Source organism: Syngnathus floridae, chromosome 11 (assembly GCF_059516105.1).
Source record: "Syngnathus floridae isolate MCC-2025c chromosome 11, RoL_Sflo_1.0, whole genome shotgun sequence".
Taxonomy (NCBI): Eukaryota; Metazoa; Chordata; class Actinopteri; order Syngnathiformes; family Syngnathidae; genus Syngnathus; species Syngnathus floridae.
Window position 1 is genome coordinate 828197 of NC_142423.1, and position 15587 is coordinate 843783.

The 15587-nt window shown below is 47.0% G+C and overlaps 1 protein-coding gene across 20 annotated transcripts in view; it reads right to left on the bottom strand.

Moving 5' to 3' along the window:
* The window catches only part of LOC148390239 (dedicator of cytokinesis protein 3-like), a 34663-nt gene that overhangs the window by 14246 nt on the left and 4830 nt on the right, over window positions 1-15587 (bottom strand). For 12 of the 20 annotated variants that reach the window (XR_015861178.1, XR_015861179.1, XR_015861180.1 and 9 more), the window contains exons 3-21: window positions 7656-7810; window positions 7478-7533; window positions 5142-5238; window positions 4700-4848; window positions 4534-4618; window positions 4416-4454; window positions 3682-3824; window positions 3532-3613; window positions 3400-3460; window positions 3164-3311; window positions 2577-3085; window positions 2382-2506; window positions 1757-1919; window positions 1338-1670; window positions 1149-1246; window positions 862-945; window positions 609-709; window positions 451-532; window positions 47-217 (exon numbers count right to left, since the gene is read on the bottom strand). Coding sequence is in view for 17 of the 20 variants with exons in the window: in XM_088388812.1 (XP_088244938.1) it covers window positions 47-217; window positions 451-532; window positions 609-709; window positions 862-945; window positions 1149-1246; window positions 1338-1670; window positions 1757-1919; window positions 2382-2506; window positions 2577-3085; window positions 3164-3311; window positions 3400-3460; window positions 3532-3613; window positions 3682-3824; window positions 4416-4454; window positions 4534-4618; window positions 4700-4848; window positions 5142-5238; window positions 7478-7533; window positions 7656-7810 (2681 nt within the window). In the remaining 3 variants the exon portion in view is untranslated. Of the gene's footprint in view, window positions 1-46; window positions 218-450; window positions 533-608; window positions 710-861; window positions 946-1148; window positions 1247-1337; window positions 1671-1756; window positions 1920-2381; window positions 2507-2576; window positions 3086-3163; window positions 3312-3399; window positions 3461-3531; window positions 3614-3681; window positions 3825-4415; window positions 4455-4533; window positions 4619-4699; window positions 4849-5141; window positions 5239-7477; window positions 7534-7655; window positions 7811-7862; window positions 7947-15587 lie in introns of all 20 variants that reach the window. The other 8 variants (XM_088388804.1, XM_088388803.1, XM_088388810.1 and 5 more) reach the window with 6 other exon arrangements.

The following is a 15587-nucleotide window of genomic DNA, read 5'->3' on the forward strand; positions in this document are numbered from 1 at the left end:
GATGGCATGGCACAGGTCTCTAAATGGTTCACTTTGGTCCACACACCTGAGTCATGATGAGGCTCTCACAGGTGGGCCAGTCCAGACCGAGAACAAAGTGAATGGACTCAAAGAGTTCCTGAAAGCTGCTCCGAAATTGTTCCTCCTCCATCCCGCAGGTAGCGCCAGAATAAAGACTCCGAGACTGAATGATGAACTTGAACAGATACTCCAGTGCCTGGCGGTTAAATTGGGACATATTGCTCGTCAGCACCTTGATATCGGTTCTTGTTCCGCTGGGCCACCCCAGCTCTCCTGCCTCCCACCCCAGCCCTCCTGCCTCCCACCCCAGCCCTCCTGCCTCCCACCCCAGCCCTCCTGCTTCCCACCTCATCCCTCCTGCATCCCACCACAGCCCTACTGCCCCCCCTCCCATTGTCCTCCTCAGAGTCACGTCGAACCAAGTCTTACCCGCATTACGTCCTGTGTGTGATCTTGCCACACCGCCTCAGGCAAGCTCTCCATGGCCCACCTAAGGCACCGGATCAGCTCCCTGGCGTACAAGTCAAACAGGTCAAAACACAACGCATATGCGAACACAAGCACAACATGCGCACGCCTCCACTCACTTGTAGGCCAAAGCGCCAGCAAAGTGTTTGCGAATGTATGTGTCCATGACCGCTCGGAAATGGAAATATTTGCTGTCCCCCAGTAAATTGATGACGAAAACCTGAAGTGGAATTTGGTGGTTAGCATTCCATTAGCAAACTTAGGAGATCTTCCCTGAACAATTCACACCTTGGCTGTGCAAGGGACTGCAGACGACTCCTCTTCTTACAAATGAGCCAACATGCGAGCAAATACTTTTGGTTTGCATCTTACCAGAGACTGAAAGACCAGGGGGCCATATTTGTGGGCGTCGTCATCCAGGATGGCAAATAGCGTGTCCAGGATGTCTTGAAGAAACTGGGAAAAAGCCAAGGGTATGCATTCACGTCGCTGCCGGACAGTGGCGTCAAGTCCATCTCGTTCCAAACTCGTCATGCCTCACTACCGTATGAGCGGGATTATTTATTATAAACAGTACATCAGCCATCACTGTTTGTGATCACAAACACTCGCATCCCGTGATGTCAGCAAATCTCAGCAATGGAGCAGAAGAGCTCAACCTTGACAATTTCCTCTCCGGTGACGTGCCGCAGACGACCCAGGATGTTGCCCACTCGGTCAGGATGAGCTTTCCACTTGAGCAGAGCCAGCAGGTTGGCTAGTAGACCGGGGGAGACACACATGTAACTGGGCCCATTTGGGACCTCAACCAGTTCTTGGCTGGCTGACATCCAACAATTTTCAGATACCGTTCTGGGTGAGCTTGGTGGACGAGAGCTGGGTGGAGATCCAGAAAGTTTCTCTGGCGCTACGCTGAAAGGCCGAAGCGGCGGGAAGGACCGGGCTGGAGCCGTCTTGGCAGCAGGGTAGGACCAGATAGAGGCCGGGTTGACGCAAGTCGCCGCTCTCGTCGCACTGAGGGCGAGAAAGAAGAGATAACTGGGAACAAACAAAAGACAAAATTCGAGTGGCCACCTTGTAAACATAGAGTTGGTGGCTCTGATCGGACAGCATGGATCCATCTTCCCTCATCAGCGGCGTGAAGGAAAAAGCAAAGAGTTTCTTCTCTCCTTTGTCCTTGGCTTCACGGAGCAGAGAGAAGACAAGGTGACAAGGGAGATGCAGGCAGGGGCGGGAGTCGGTGCTAAAGCGAGTAAGCAAGCCTCACTAGAGCAATGTCGGAAGTCGAAGCGGAGGTGAGTGCCTTGGAATCTGTCGAGGGGGACGCCAAGCTTGACTGCCTCATTCCATCGCGGGCTGTTGTTGTGGTAGAGCACCACAGAGCGATGCTGCGTCCTGTTGGGCTCACCGCAAGCCTTGCCGATGCAGTCCTACGCCACCAACAGGAGGATAGTCAGTCGCTCTGGCTTTTCACCTGCTTTTTATGCTAAGACGACGACAGCGGGTGGCCCGGCGACGCCACCAGACGGGGCGCTGATCAGAAGGCTGCCTGTGGAGAGAAGAGCCGTGTGGCCCATTGGCTATTACTTGCGCTTCGACCGGGTCGCCTCTCAGTCCTCGCCTCACTATTGGGGGGGCCACGCTTGACAATGTCAGTTGGGCATCTACCCGCAGCCCTTCTCGCTCCACCCCTTCAGTGGGGAACCCGCCTGTTGATTTGAATTTGGGTACCCTTTGGCATTAAAGGGCCCTTTTTTTCCTGCTGGACAATTTGGGGTATATGTGGGTGCATTTGAGTGAGCCCAAACTCTCAATCAACCGCTAGATTTGTCAAGACGCTCGGCAGCTTGTGTCCTTGAAGACGCCGCCGCAACCAGCATTAGCTACGCCACCTGTACGAGTTCCCCATCGGCCAAGAGTAGTGAGACAGTGACTTCGATGTTCTTCTGGACGCTTTTTCCTCCTCGCTCAAAGTCGCCCCGCTCCAGCGTCAAGTAGAAATCATTGCGCACGTCGCCTGGAAAGGCACGCCACAATTGCCGCCGCATTGTTTTTGGGGCAAAGGCAAAAAAGACGCACACGCTCACCTGGCACCATGACGTCGGGGAAGCCGAGCTTGTGCGTCACGCTCGCCCTCGACAGCCATTTGTTTTCACGCCGCAGCGCCTCCACGTCGCCATGCAACAGCTGCAATGAGATGACTAGGCCTGCGGGAGCACAAGCACCAACGTTGGCAACAGGAGCTGGTTGAGGACGCACGTTGGGAGTCAAGATGGACATGCCAATCAAATGACCATGAAGAAGATACACCAGGTTGTTCAATGGGGAGAGATTTTTGTGGGGGGGTAGAAACAGAGTCGTCCTTCCGACCAGCTGGGACTTTTCTCCCCTTGGCCACTTGGATGAGTGCATTCCTGGGCCGGATGGGAGACGTGAGGGGCACCGCCCACAAGGGATGGCCCCAGAACTGACACAGTGATCACTACATCCCAAGAAAACTGCCCTACCGGAGTTGTTTGCGGGCGCAGAGTATTTGCTACTGCACTTGCGAATGATGTTCTCGTGGATTTGGTACCATTCGCTCTCGTTGTTGCACCTGAAGATTCAATTTTCAATAAAATGTCTCAAGTCTGCCAATGTTGTGAGAGAGAGAAGTCATGCAAGAGAAACTCACATGTACACTTTGAGTACAAAGTCTTTTTCCTCTTTGAGCTCAGCGATGGTTTGCAGGATGTCGCTCATGGCTAGAACAGCGCAGCCATACGGCCGGCGGTATTGACCATGCCGGAGCCCTTTTTTGTGCTCGTTCAGCAGCATTCTCCCTGCAACGAGAGGAAGTCTTTGTTGAACATTGTTGACACCCACTGACAGTCAGTCACAAAGGCTCCGCTTGCCGTCTCGTGGTTTTACCTGAGCGGATCACCTGTGAGACAATGTAGAGATCTCTCTTCAGATCTTTGTTGCTCAAGTCCTGCACGCAATTTGTTACAATACAATGGCGGAGAGTGGAACGACACTAGCAGGGGGAAGCGACTAACCTACAGTGAAAAGAGCACACAGCCCGTCCACCTCACGGGACTTTTTGGGTTCTCCGTTTTTGTTGAATCTGACCATGAACTTTTCACTGAAAGACAAGCGGGAGGCCAAGATTCAAGCTGGCCTACTGTGTTTGTCGCAGGGCCAAAAACCAACCTGATGCTTTTGGCCTCCCTCGAGTCGTAGAGCCAGAAGAAGATGTCGCTGTCTTCTCCGATCCTGTTACAGGTGGAAGTCTTCATGTTGAGCAGCAAGTGGTGCGCGACTGGAGCTCTACACGGCTGGACGCTGTCGTACCTCTGTGGAGAATTGAGGATGGGCCATTACAAAGACCACGGCGCTCATTATGTCCTTAATCCTACATCAAGTCAGTGTGGATGGCAGAAAGGCAATTTCTTCATTGCATGCTATCAAACAAGAAACAATAGAGATACAGCTTATGAGGAGGAAGTGGAGCTGGATTGGACATACCCTGAGAAAAAACACGGCTATGACTAAACAGGCGTTAACATGGAACCCACAAGGCAAAAGAAGCAGAGGGAGACCCAAAAACAACTGGAGAAGGAGCACAGAGCTGGATGTCAAGAAGGGGGGACTGTCGTGGAAACAGCTGGAGAAAATGGCACAAGACAGATGAGGGTGGAAACTCTTCATCAATGGCCTATGTTCCGAAAGGAATGTAAAGGCCTAAGTATGTAAGTAAGTAAGTAAGTATGCTATCAATTGTCATTTGTTCATGTTGACATCAGGGCAAGAGTCGTTTCCTTTTGCTGGAAAGGCCGTGTTGTTTTGCCCTGTGGGCAATGGGCTTATGAGACGTGACAAATGAAGGTGTTGCACTTGGCTGAGCTCTGCCCCATTCTCAGACGAGTCAAACAAAGCTGGCAAACCTGTGAGCCGTGCCGAACGTCGTTTCTGCTGCCGAGATGCTGAGAAGACGAGAGCAGAAATGCATGAGTGGCAAAACAACACTTGCGTTTGAAGAGAAAGCCACAGACTCAAACTCACTATCTTGTAAAGATCCGAGACGCTGACCTTATCTTCATCCACCATCTCAAAGTCTTTTCTTGGCACCAAGTCCAATCCCAAATGTCTGGGGAGAGAGCGAGACAGCGAAAGCGAGAGATAGGACGCCAGCCAGACGGATGAGCAATGCGGGGGCGGGAGCTCTCACTCATTTCCCCAGTCCAGTCTGGTGGCCACGTGGCGTTTGATGTCTCGTTTGTCTCGCTCCGCCAGCTGCGCTGTCACCAGCTGCTTCCTCAGCTCCATCAATTCCGACATCACGTGAGCCACTTGGAAGAACACTTCCACCTTGCGTTTCTGATAGGGACGTTCATTCCAATTTCCTTTGGATGTGGCATTTATCTAGTCTACTTCATCACATCATCACCATGCTAAGGGGCAAAATGTCAAGTCGATTGCGTAGGTGCCTTAAATTTTTCGAGGGCAGACCTTCGTCAGGAAGCGTACCACGCCGTCGGTGCTTCTCAATGGGTCAAAAGAGTTTGCATGTGACATGCTCAGGTTCGCATGAGACGTGCTCGTGGGAAAGCTTACTGTTTAGCACTCAGATGAGGACGTTTTGGTGCATTTAAAAAAAAAAAGGCCCTCACCACGTAGAGTTGCTTCCACAGCGGCGCCCATTCCCGAAGCGTGGACGTCACCTCAGCAACAAGCGCGTCTTCAACAGGCGTCGCCGTACCGTTGAGCCTGCGGGTGACGAAATGAAGCCTGACGAGTGGTTTTCCCCGTATACACAAAAGACGGCAACGCGGTGGTGATGGAATGTCGGAGCGATGGTGCCATGCACCTGCAATGTCATTTGTTGCAACATCGCTCGCTTGGTTCATTGCGCTTTCTCAAGATGACCAACAGAAGTTCAAATACTCTCTCCTGCTGTGCCACGTTTGCATTTGCATGCGCTCAAGTCACAGAGCAGTCCTGCTCGCAGTACCGTAATTTTCGGACTACAAGTCGCGTTTTTTTTCCATAGTTTGGGTGGGGGGGGGGCGACTTATACTCAGGAGCAACTTATATGTGAATCTTTTTACAAATTTTCAAAATTCAAAAATCCGCGATGCAGTGAAACCGCGATAAACGAACCGCGATGTAGCAAGGGATTACTGTCATTTGAACTGAAAGTGACGTAAGCAGCGAGGCGGTTGTTTACATAAAGGACAAAGGATTCAATCACGGGATGACGAAGATGACGAAGGGCCCCACGTTTGAAGGATTTAATGATTTGCAGTGACACAAGGTTTGAAAAACCTATTTATGTTATAGTTATTTGATATATTTTATTTCGTGTAGCAACTTGTATATGTTTTTATCGTTACAGTTCAGTAGTTGTTGGCTCATTGAACTCTTGTTTTGTTAAATAAAGAGCCGTATACCAAGCCCACGTCTTTCCTGGTACTTTGTTAATGCTACAATATAGTTATATAATAGATACTTGCGGCGCGCGCGCAGCGTTGTTGACATAAAGGACGAGGAAGATGATCGATAGATTTAATGATTTGGAGTGACACAGATGGTTTGATAATATTGTTGTAATATGATAGTTATTTGAAATATACTTTATATATCGTTATATGGGTCTGTGGAATAATTAGAAATGCAACTTACAACGAGTCCGATGTCAGCGGCGCGGCGCATATCCGGCGCATACGCGGCATTGTTTACATAAAGGACGATCAATGGATTTAATGAATTGGAGTTCTTCTTATCGTGGCTACAAGGCAGTTAGTTACAAGCAGGGCTGTGGACTCGGTCGGATTTTTGCACCGAGTCCGAGTCCGGCCTCTTGACCACCGAGTCCGAGTCCGTGTCCGAGTCCGAGTCCTGCTGTCCATTTTTTCTGTTAATTCATGTGACTGCTTAGTCTTTATTCAAGGCTAATTTAGATCAAAATCAAAATAATGATATAAGCTGGGTGACATAATCATCCTTGACATTGGTACATCGTAAGCAGGGCTGTGGACAGTATTCCTACGCGCATTCTCAGCAGAATGATGAAAATAAAATTGAACGTATTTTTTTTTATTGTCGGACTCGGTGGACTCGGTCAAAATCAGCACCGAGTCCGAGTCCGGCAAAAATGACCGAGTCCGACCGAGTCCGAGTCCCCGAGTCCGAGTCCGGCAAAAATGACCGAGTCCGACCGAGTCCGAGTCCCCGAGTCCGAGTCCACAGCCCTGGTTACAAGGCTTGGCTAGATGTGGTTCAGCCACAATAAAGTCCCTTCTCAATAAACTCTGCTAGGTCCAGTGCTGTGCAGGGCGGCTAAGATTGTTTGTTTTGCAGAGTAGAACCCTTCGATGTTCACAGATAGAATTGTCAATGCTGGTCGTAAGGAGGTTCCTCGTTTCCAAGATTGACCTTTGTGTCTATCTCCAGGCATGATGTTGTTTTCTGTTCTGCAGCTTGTCACTTGCAGCTTTCGGCGTAGCTTGTAGCGTAGCTTGCAGCGTAGCTTGTAGCGTAGCTTTGTAGCGTAGCTTATAGCTGTGTTGTAGCTTGTAACTTTGCTTAGCTTCATGAATTGGAGTGACACCGATGGTTTGATAAACGTGTTATTTATGTAATAGTTATTTGAATAACTTTGAATGTTACGGCAGGCCCATTCTCAGCTCCTCATTTGTATATATGTCACGTTAGCGTACCGCATCCTTTAGCCTGTTGTTGCTGGTTCATGTCTGTTCTTGGTGTTGGATTTTGACAAATGAATTTGCCCCAAAAGTGCGACTTATACTCCCGTGCGACTTATATATGTTTTTTTTCACTTTATTGTGCATTTTATGGCTGGTGCGACTTATACTCCAGAGCGACTTATAGTCAGAAAAATACGGTAGTTTTGCTCGCAGTCCTGTGAACAGGACTTCACGTTGCTCGGTGAAGCCAGTCAGTCGAGGAGCACTACTTGATTTGGATTTCATCGGGGTGGTCGTACCCGTCGCTGCTGAGGGCGTATTTCATCACGTGAATGTAGCTGCATGGAAAAATTCCCTGTAGCAAGAGAAACAAAAAGTCTGATTAATAAAGACAAGGACTTCCGTTGAATGGGAAAGACAAGGACGAAAGGGCGCGTGGGGGGGGCAAGGGAAGGCAGGCAGGCATCACTTTCTTACTTTGACATCGGTCTTCTTGCAGGAAAATCCTCTGAACCACCCTAAAAAGGCGCAAAAAAGGGACGGTTTACAAGTGGAACGCCACATGGAGCACTGTCTTCTTTCCAGTTGGAGATCATTCCATAGCAGGAACGGACAATCGATGGACTCACTTACTACAGGAGAGGAACAAAAATTGGAACGTCTGACTTCACAACTCAAAGTTACCTTGGCATTTCTCCAGGATGCCAACGCTCTCGCCGAGATCCAATTTCAACGCATGAGGCAGGCCACTCTGGAACCTGAAGATGGCTGCGTAGGGAATACAAGGCCCAGTCGGTGAGGCAAGGCGAGTGCTTGTCCACATTTCAGGGGGTTTGTTGGGCTTGTCGTTTTTCGTTCATCCCACGTTACAAAGGTTGGCTTCGTCCCAGCTTTTAAATCAGCAATCCTGCTCAAATTGTTTGGGCTTACTCAGCTCTTGGTTTCGCCCACTCGCGTGTGCGATGCGCTATCATTCTCACAAAAAGAGGGCAAGGCAAAAGACGCTAGCATCTGAATGCCAATTCATTTCTAAAACAGACCTCACGTGTCGCATCCCTGCCATCCGTCCGCATCCCCGCTGGAAAGGCTCAGCGGGCGTGACTGGGAGCAGCACTAATTGGTGGCCTACAAAGCTCGGGGTAGAAGCCTGAGCTGAGACGGCACCTATGTGCCCAAGAAGAGTTTGGAGTCCGACGAGCCATTTGAGTGGGTTTTTTGCTGGGCGACGCAAATGCACTGCCCCTTGACCTGAGTCAGCCGAGACTCGCTCATGCTCGCTCGCCACCACAATCACCACTCGAGTTGTACAAAAGGAAGAGAGTTCTTTCCACCGGGACAGTGGTAGAGGCGGGATGATGAAGGTTGTTAGGGTTGATAGATTAGTTTGATATTATGATTATGTTGGAATGTAACCTGTAATAATTAACCAAACTTGTCCTGTCTTAACAAAGTAGTAGAACAAAGTGATAAGATCCTTTGAACTGATTGACCAGCAGCTGAGGAAGTAAGTTGTTCTGTTTACACAACATCGTAAAACACCCCCTGCCATGATTTGACCAGAGGCCAGGGGTTCAGCCCCATCCTGTCCACTCTCACCCCCACCCTGTTTCTCTCAATAAATATGCTCTTGCAAGAGGCCTAGGTCAGACTTGCATAGTGACGAACGAATTCTCCATTTGCAAGTGCTCAAAGGGCATACTGTCTCCCGTGTGGTTCTTGCAAATAAGTTAGAGTGAGCCCCACTCTAACAATGGTGATGGTAATGGCAATGATGATGATGGTGGCGACCATGAGGATGAGGCCATGAGCAAAACATCTGCGCATTGTATGGCAGCAGGATGCTATGAAAATTTTTGCGCGTTGTATAGCAGCAGGATGCTTTGGAATGAATTTTAAGAGGGCGTGTCCAGCAGCAGCTGGTGTTTGGACAAAAGAAGGATTAAAAACCAAGTAAACACCAGTGCTAGGAAAATGGCCCTAGTATGGACTGTTGCTCAAATATATAGAACAGAATGCCTTTATTGACATTGTGCAACAGGTACAACGAAATTGGACAAACGATAGGATATAAAGCATGTGGCATCCGTTGGTACAGGTTCCGTAACACGTTGCAAATGTGCAACAATGAAGCAATGAATGCACTGAATGTATGCACATATCTTCATGATTCATCTTGTGCTGTATTGGTTTCAAAATAAAGGAGCTTGGTAGTGAGACTTGCATGAAATTAAGAACCAATTTCAGTGAAAGCAAAATGGCAGACATGACAGAAAGTAAGCAAGCTGGCCATCTAGTGGGAAACCATTTGTTGATCTGCAATGATACTTCTGAGGAAGAAAATATGACTGTGGGTTCATTAGAATTTTTTGTTGCAAAGAAAAAATAATTTCCTACTCAGAAGCTGCTAAGCCAATGAGTAAAAAAAGAGCGCTTCAGGCGACTGTTGTAAATGTAATCACATAAAATTTACTGACCTGGATATGCCTGTATGTGCACGTGTCAACACGCGTTTGTGTACTAGCTTACAAAAAAGTGAATTCCTTCATTTTCACCCTTTCAAGCCTTGTCATCATCTCAAGAACAAAATAAAGATATTAGTGTCAGCATTCTTTTTCATTTTTGTTTCATGGGCACGTTCCACAAGACGTACAAACAAGGGATACACCCACACCATGTGTGTTCAAGTGGCTTAGCCCAGTGCTCTACTTTCTGAGTGTATGACCATCTGGACACACGCACAAAGGAAAAGACACACCGCATGCTGTTGCAGGCAAGTTGTAAATCGAAATCCAAGGAACAATTAAGCACAAGTCAGTTCGTTGGTGGAGCTTCACCACGAAACTGTTTGAGCTCATGAAGATCTTGCCGACAATTGAGGTTGCATGGTCATTGGGTGCATGTGCATGACACAGGATCATTGTTGTGCTGAGTGTTTGCAATTATTGACATGATCATTACTGTTAGGGTTTTCCAGGTTATCTTTATCATAGGATTATGTTGGAATGCAACAGGTAATAAATACCTTACCTTGTCCTCCTTATCACAAAGTCGTAAAACATCCCCTGACATGTTTAGACTAGAGGACAAGGGCTTTAGCCAGTTTACCCAAACCCCCACTCTGTTTCTCTTAATAAATATCCCATCGCAGGAACGAGGGTTCAGACTTCATTCTGGAGTGAGTGAACTCTCCACCTGCAGGTGTCTAAAAGAACTTGCTTGTCTACCGTGTGGTTCTTGCAAAATATTGTTTGAGTGAGAAAATCTCTAACATTTTGGTGCCGAAACCCGGGATCTCTCATACCCATCATCTGGCTGACGGAGGACGACGCGCTGCACACCGTCGACGGGCCAGCGTCCACTAGCCGGACCTGGTAAAGAAAGACCTGGGAAGGAAATTCTTCGCTGGGCCAGCATCTTAGGTCTGCCTTCGTCTGACAGAGGTGGATTGACGGGACCCGGCAGTGCAACGAACCAGGGGACAAGTAAGTTAAGGGCCTGAAGTTGTGTGATTGTGTTGTTGTTTGTGATTGTGTTGTTGTTTGTGAAACGCGTAAAAAGGTAGAAGTGCACAGGAATAAGTAAATTTTGTGGAAGGAGGGGGTGTTGTAGAGTCCCCCTCTGGATGAGGTGTCTCTTTTGGAGCAGTGGTTCTCAAACTGTTATAAAATCTCAGTACCTCCGTGGTTCATTATTTGACGACCACTATTCTAAAGAGTACAACCTCGCGTTGGCAGGGCTGGGGACAAGGACTTTTGTCTTTAGTTCCCAGGGAAGGTGGGGGGTGTTGTAGAGTCCCCTCACTGGATGAAGCAGCTCCCTTTTCATGCAGAAAGGGAGGACTTCGCGTAGGCAGGGATAACTTGTGTGATTGAGTGTGTGACTGATAGGATAAATTGACTAAATAGCAGTTCTAGCATTGATCCACGGCAATAATACAGGCTAGTAATTTGTTGAAAGGTCAATTTAAACCTGCATTGAGGATCCTCAAATAAATAAATAAATAAATAAATAATAATAATAATATTTTTGAGAAAAAATAAATTGTATAACCTAAAACTACTAGAATTAATATGGGAAATAAAAACGGTAAATCTCTACCTCTTGACGGAGATGAGAAGTACATGGCGAGTAGATTTCTTAATTGTATGCAATATATGCCAAAGTGGAAGAAAAAGTATGGAGTAGAAGGGAAGTTGAGAGTTGAAGTGTGGAAGATAGTAGTTGATGTTTTGGAAGAGAGTGTGGATAAAAAGAAAAATGGACTGAAAAAGAAAAGAAAAGAGAGAGAATTGGATTGTGCTAAAATGTGGTTAAAAGCTTCACAAGAGAGAAGAGAACAAATCCAAAAGACAAAAGATAGAAAGATGAAAGGTGATGAGGCTGAGACTATGTTTGTCAGGCCGGAAGACAATGAGGCCACAGTGCGCAGGCGCACTGCCGCGGCCACGGCTCCAGCCGAAGCTCAAGTAGAGGAGCAAGAGGGGCCTTCCGCTCGTACACAAAACTTGTATCCAAGCTTAACAAACCTGCAGCCCCCCCCCATATAACAGCAAAAGAAGTCAGGGTCACATTAGTAGGAGTCCTGTACAAACAAGAAGTTTGACCACTGCTGCTAGATTTTCTCAAAATTTAGACAAGGTTGATGTATGCCCAATGATACAGGTGCCAAACCCTAATGTAGGGGAAGGCCAACTCCCACATACATATGTTTTCCGGCCATGGACTTTGGAAGAGGCAAGAAAAGCAGTTGAAGGGGTTACCCCTGTTGCTGAAGACCCAGATAAATGGGCAGAGGACATGGCTGGAATTATACATTCCTATAGACTGAATGGACATGAGGCAGGAGAAGCTGCAATGTCCTCCTTGGGAAAAGACTGGGCGAAGGTTAGAGGAAATTATACAGGTAGAAATATTCAAGGGCCTTTTCCCTATCCCATTGAGGAAAATCAATTGGGAGGGGAGTATGCAGCACAATGGAATGGTCTTGTGCAAAGAGTGCGAACTATATTTCAAAGACGAGCGAATTATGGTCATTTGGCAGGAATAAAACAGAAGCCTGGCGAAGATACTGATGATTTTCGTTTGAGATTTGAAAAAGAATTCAGGGTGCATAGTGGCATCCCATTCAATGATACAGCTGAGAGTGCTTATCAACAACAGCTTAAAAACGCGCTCCTCACTAATTTCCGCCCTGAAATAGGCAACTGGGTGAGGAAACATTTGGTGGAAGTGGACGTTGCAAGTGTGACAACAACTATGCAATGGGCCAGACATGCTGAAAAAGTGATCAAAAAAGGCAAAAGTTCTGATGTATTTCATCTAGATAATGATGATGATGAACTAGATGAAGATACAACAGTCTTCTTCCAAGGGTCCCAGCAAGGCAGAGGAAGAGGTAGAGGCCAACAAGGTCACAGGCCGCCATATAATTCATAACCCCCACGAGATACTGACAACTGTTGGAACTGTGGGAAACGTGGCCACTGGTCAAAGGAATGTTTTAGAAAAAAACAATATCAATCAAAGGGTGCAGGAAGGGGCAGAGGAAAGCCCAAATTCTCAGCATGACTAGATCCCCCCCCTTTGACCTCTGGTGCTCCTATAGAGGAAGAAATAGTAGATGTCCATACAGCATGGGACATTCTGAGTGCATTAAAAGAAAAACCATATGTTACTCTAAACATTGGAGGCAGTGATGTCGAGTTTTTGTGTGATACCGGGGCTTGTAAAACCGTGATAAAAACTAAAGTCCCAAATCTAAAAGCCTCCCAAAATACTATTTGGGTGAAATCTGCTGATGGGCAGGTACACAAGGAGAGTATCTCTAATCCAGTTGAAGTGAGAGATAAGGAAACTGGAAGCATGGTTTCAGTTTCGATTGTCCTATCTCCAAAATGTCCCATAAACCTGCTGGGACGAGATCTGATGACTCGGTTGGGAATTGCAATAATTCCAGTAAAGGATGGCATGCGAGCATGTAGAGTGAGAGATGTGGACTCATATGCTGCACAAGCAGGTGAACAGATTTGCTGCTCCTATGCCATCCCTCCTGAACGAAATCCTAAACTCCCAAGCAGATTGCTGAGTGAAGCTCGAAAACAATTGTCCCAACCTGAATCAGAAATGACTTGTACTGAATTACATGTCACCATGAATATTCTCACTGATCCACAAGATGACTATATTGGAAGTTTTCTCAGTGACACAGAAGTAACTTTAACAATCACTGCTCTGTACACTGATCGCAGGTCATTTGCGGCTGCTGCTGTACTCTTGCCCGCTCCTCAGAAAGACAGATACAAATTGTCAGCTGTACCCCACATCTCATTGTTTAAACCTCACAGTATAACGTGGGCAGATGTGGGTTCCCGAATTAAACTTGCTGGATCTGTGACTGATTATGAGGACAGAGGTGATGGGTGGAGCTACAGTACCAGTTGTGACGTGTGGAAGCAAACAGTGTGTGAAGTGGCTGTGGGCAGAACAGGCGCTTGTGCGCTTCCCTGACTAGTTGACATTTGTTTGAATGAAAAGGAGGAGGGGGAATTGGATGGGCTTCCTGAAAAACTGTGGACCAAGGGCCCATCTGATGTAGGACTTTTAAAATCCATTTCCCCAGTACAGATCAAACCAAGATCAGAGTGGCGTCCGAGAGTTAAGCAATATCCTTTAAAACAGGAGGCAATAAATGGGATTGCCCCTGTTATAAATGATCTTTTGGCAGGAGGAATCATTAGGGAATGCTCGGATTCTCCTTGCAACACTCCCATTTTTCCAGTCCAAAAGGCCGACAAAATTAATTGGCGAATGATACAAGATCTACGAGCAGTAAATGATGCAGTGCAAACAAGAGCACCCAATGTGCCTGACCCACACACACTTCTGAACACTTTGAAACCTAATCAGAAGTTTTTCACAGTAATTGATCTCAGCAATGCATTTTTCTCAGTGCCAATTCACCCAGACTCACAGTTTTGGTTCGCTTTTACCTTTAAAGGACAAAGCTATACATACACCAGATTGCCACAAGGATTTGCTGATAGTCCAACTATTTTCACTCAAGCTATCATGGCCTGTTTGGCTGATTTTCAGATGTCAAACAAAAGCCAACTTCTAGTTTATGTAGATGATCTCCTGGTAGCCTCTGAAACTGAAGCTGCTTGCAAGACAGACTCCTTAGCATTGTTACACTATCTCTGCAAAACAGGGAATAAAGTGAACAAAAATAAGTTACAATGGGTCCGACAGGAAGTGAACTATTTAGGTCACACTTTGTCGGCTTCTGGAAGACAGATACAAAGTACCAGAAAGCAGATTATTTCAGATGCACCGAAACCTGAAACAAAAAAACAAATGATGTCATTTTTGGGGCTCTGCAATTACTGCAGAGCATGGATCCCACATTATGCGGAGAAAACACAACCGCTGCTGGATATTGTGCATGGAGTTCCCATGACAATGACAGAAAAAATCATGTGGACACCAGCAGCGGATGATGCTTTTGTAGTGCTGAAACAGGCTCTGGTAGAAACCACAACTCTTATCTTGCCAGACTACAATAAAACCTTTGTGCAAACAGCAGACTGCAGGAATGGTTTTACGACCTCAGTGTTGCTGCAGGGTCATGGCAACAAACTAAGACCGATTGCATTCTATTCAAAAAAACTGGATCCAGTGGCTCTGTCTTTGCCAGACTGTGTTCAAGCAGTATGCGCGGCAGCGCTTGCAGTGAGACAATCTGCAGATGTGGTGCTCTTTCACAAAATGGAGCTGCTAGTTCCACATGCTGTAGATGTGTTGCTGCTGCAAAGCAAAATGAACTTTTTGTCACCAGCCAGACATCTGTCCTACACTGCTGTACTTCTGTCACAACCACACATCGTGATAAAGAGGTGCACAGTCCTTAACCCAGCAACGTTGATTCCGTTGCCAGGGGATGGAACACCACATAACTGTTTGGATGCTACAGAACATCTACAGCTGCCCAGAGAAGATTTAAGTGACACGCCGCTTGATAAAGGGGAAAAGTGGTTTGTGGATGGATCATGTTCAAAGGATCCTAAAGGAAACAATCAAAGTGGTTATGCAATTGTGAAATTGCCAAACCAGATTGTTGAAGCAGAGAAGCTTCCATACACCAGGTCAGCACAGGCTGCTGAGCTGATTGCTCTAACAAGAGCTTGTCAATTAGCGGAAGATAAGGAAGTCACTGTATACACAGACAGTCAGTATGCGTTTTCTACTTTGTTCTATTTTGCGAAACAATGGGAGCGCAGAGGGATGACAACATCAACCGGTAAGCCGGTTACCCATGCCTCCTTGTTAAAAGACTTGTTGCAGGCCATTCTTTTACCTGCTAAACTAGCTGTGTGTAAATGTGCTGCTCACACCACAGGCAGAGATGAAGTC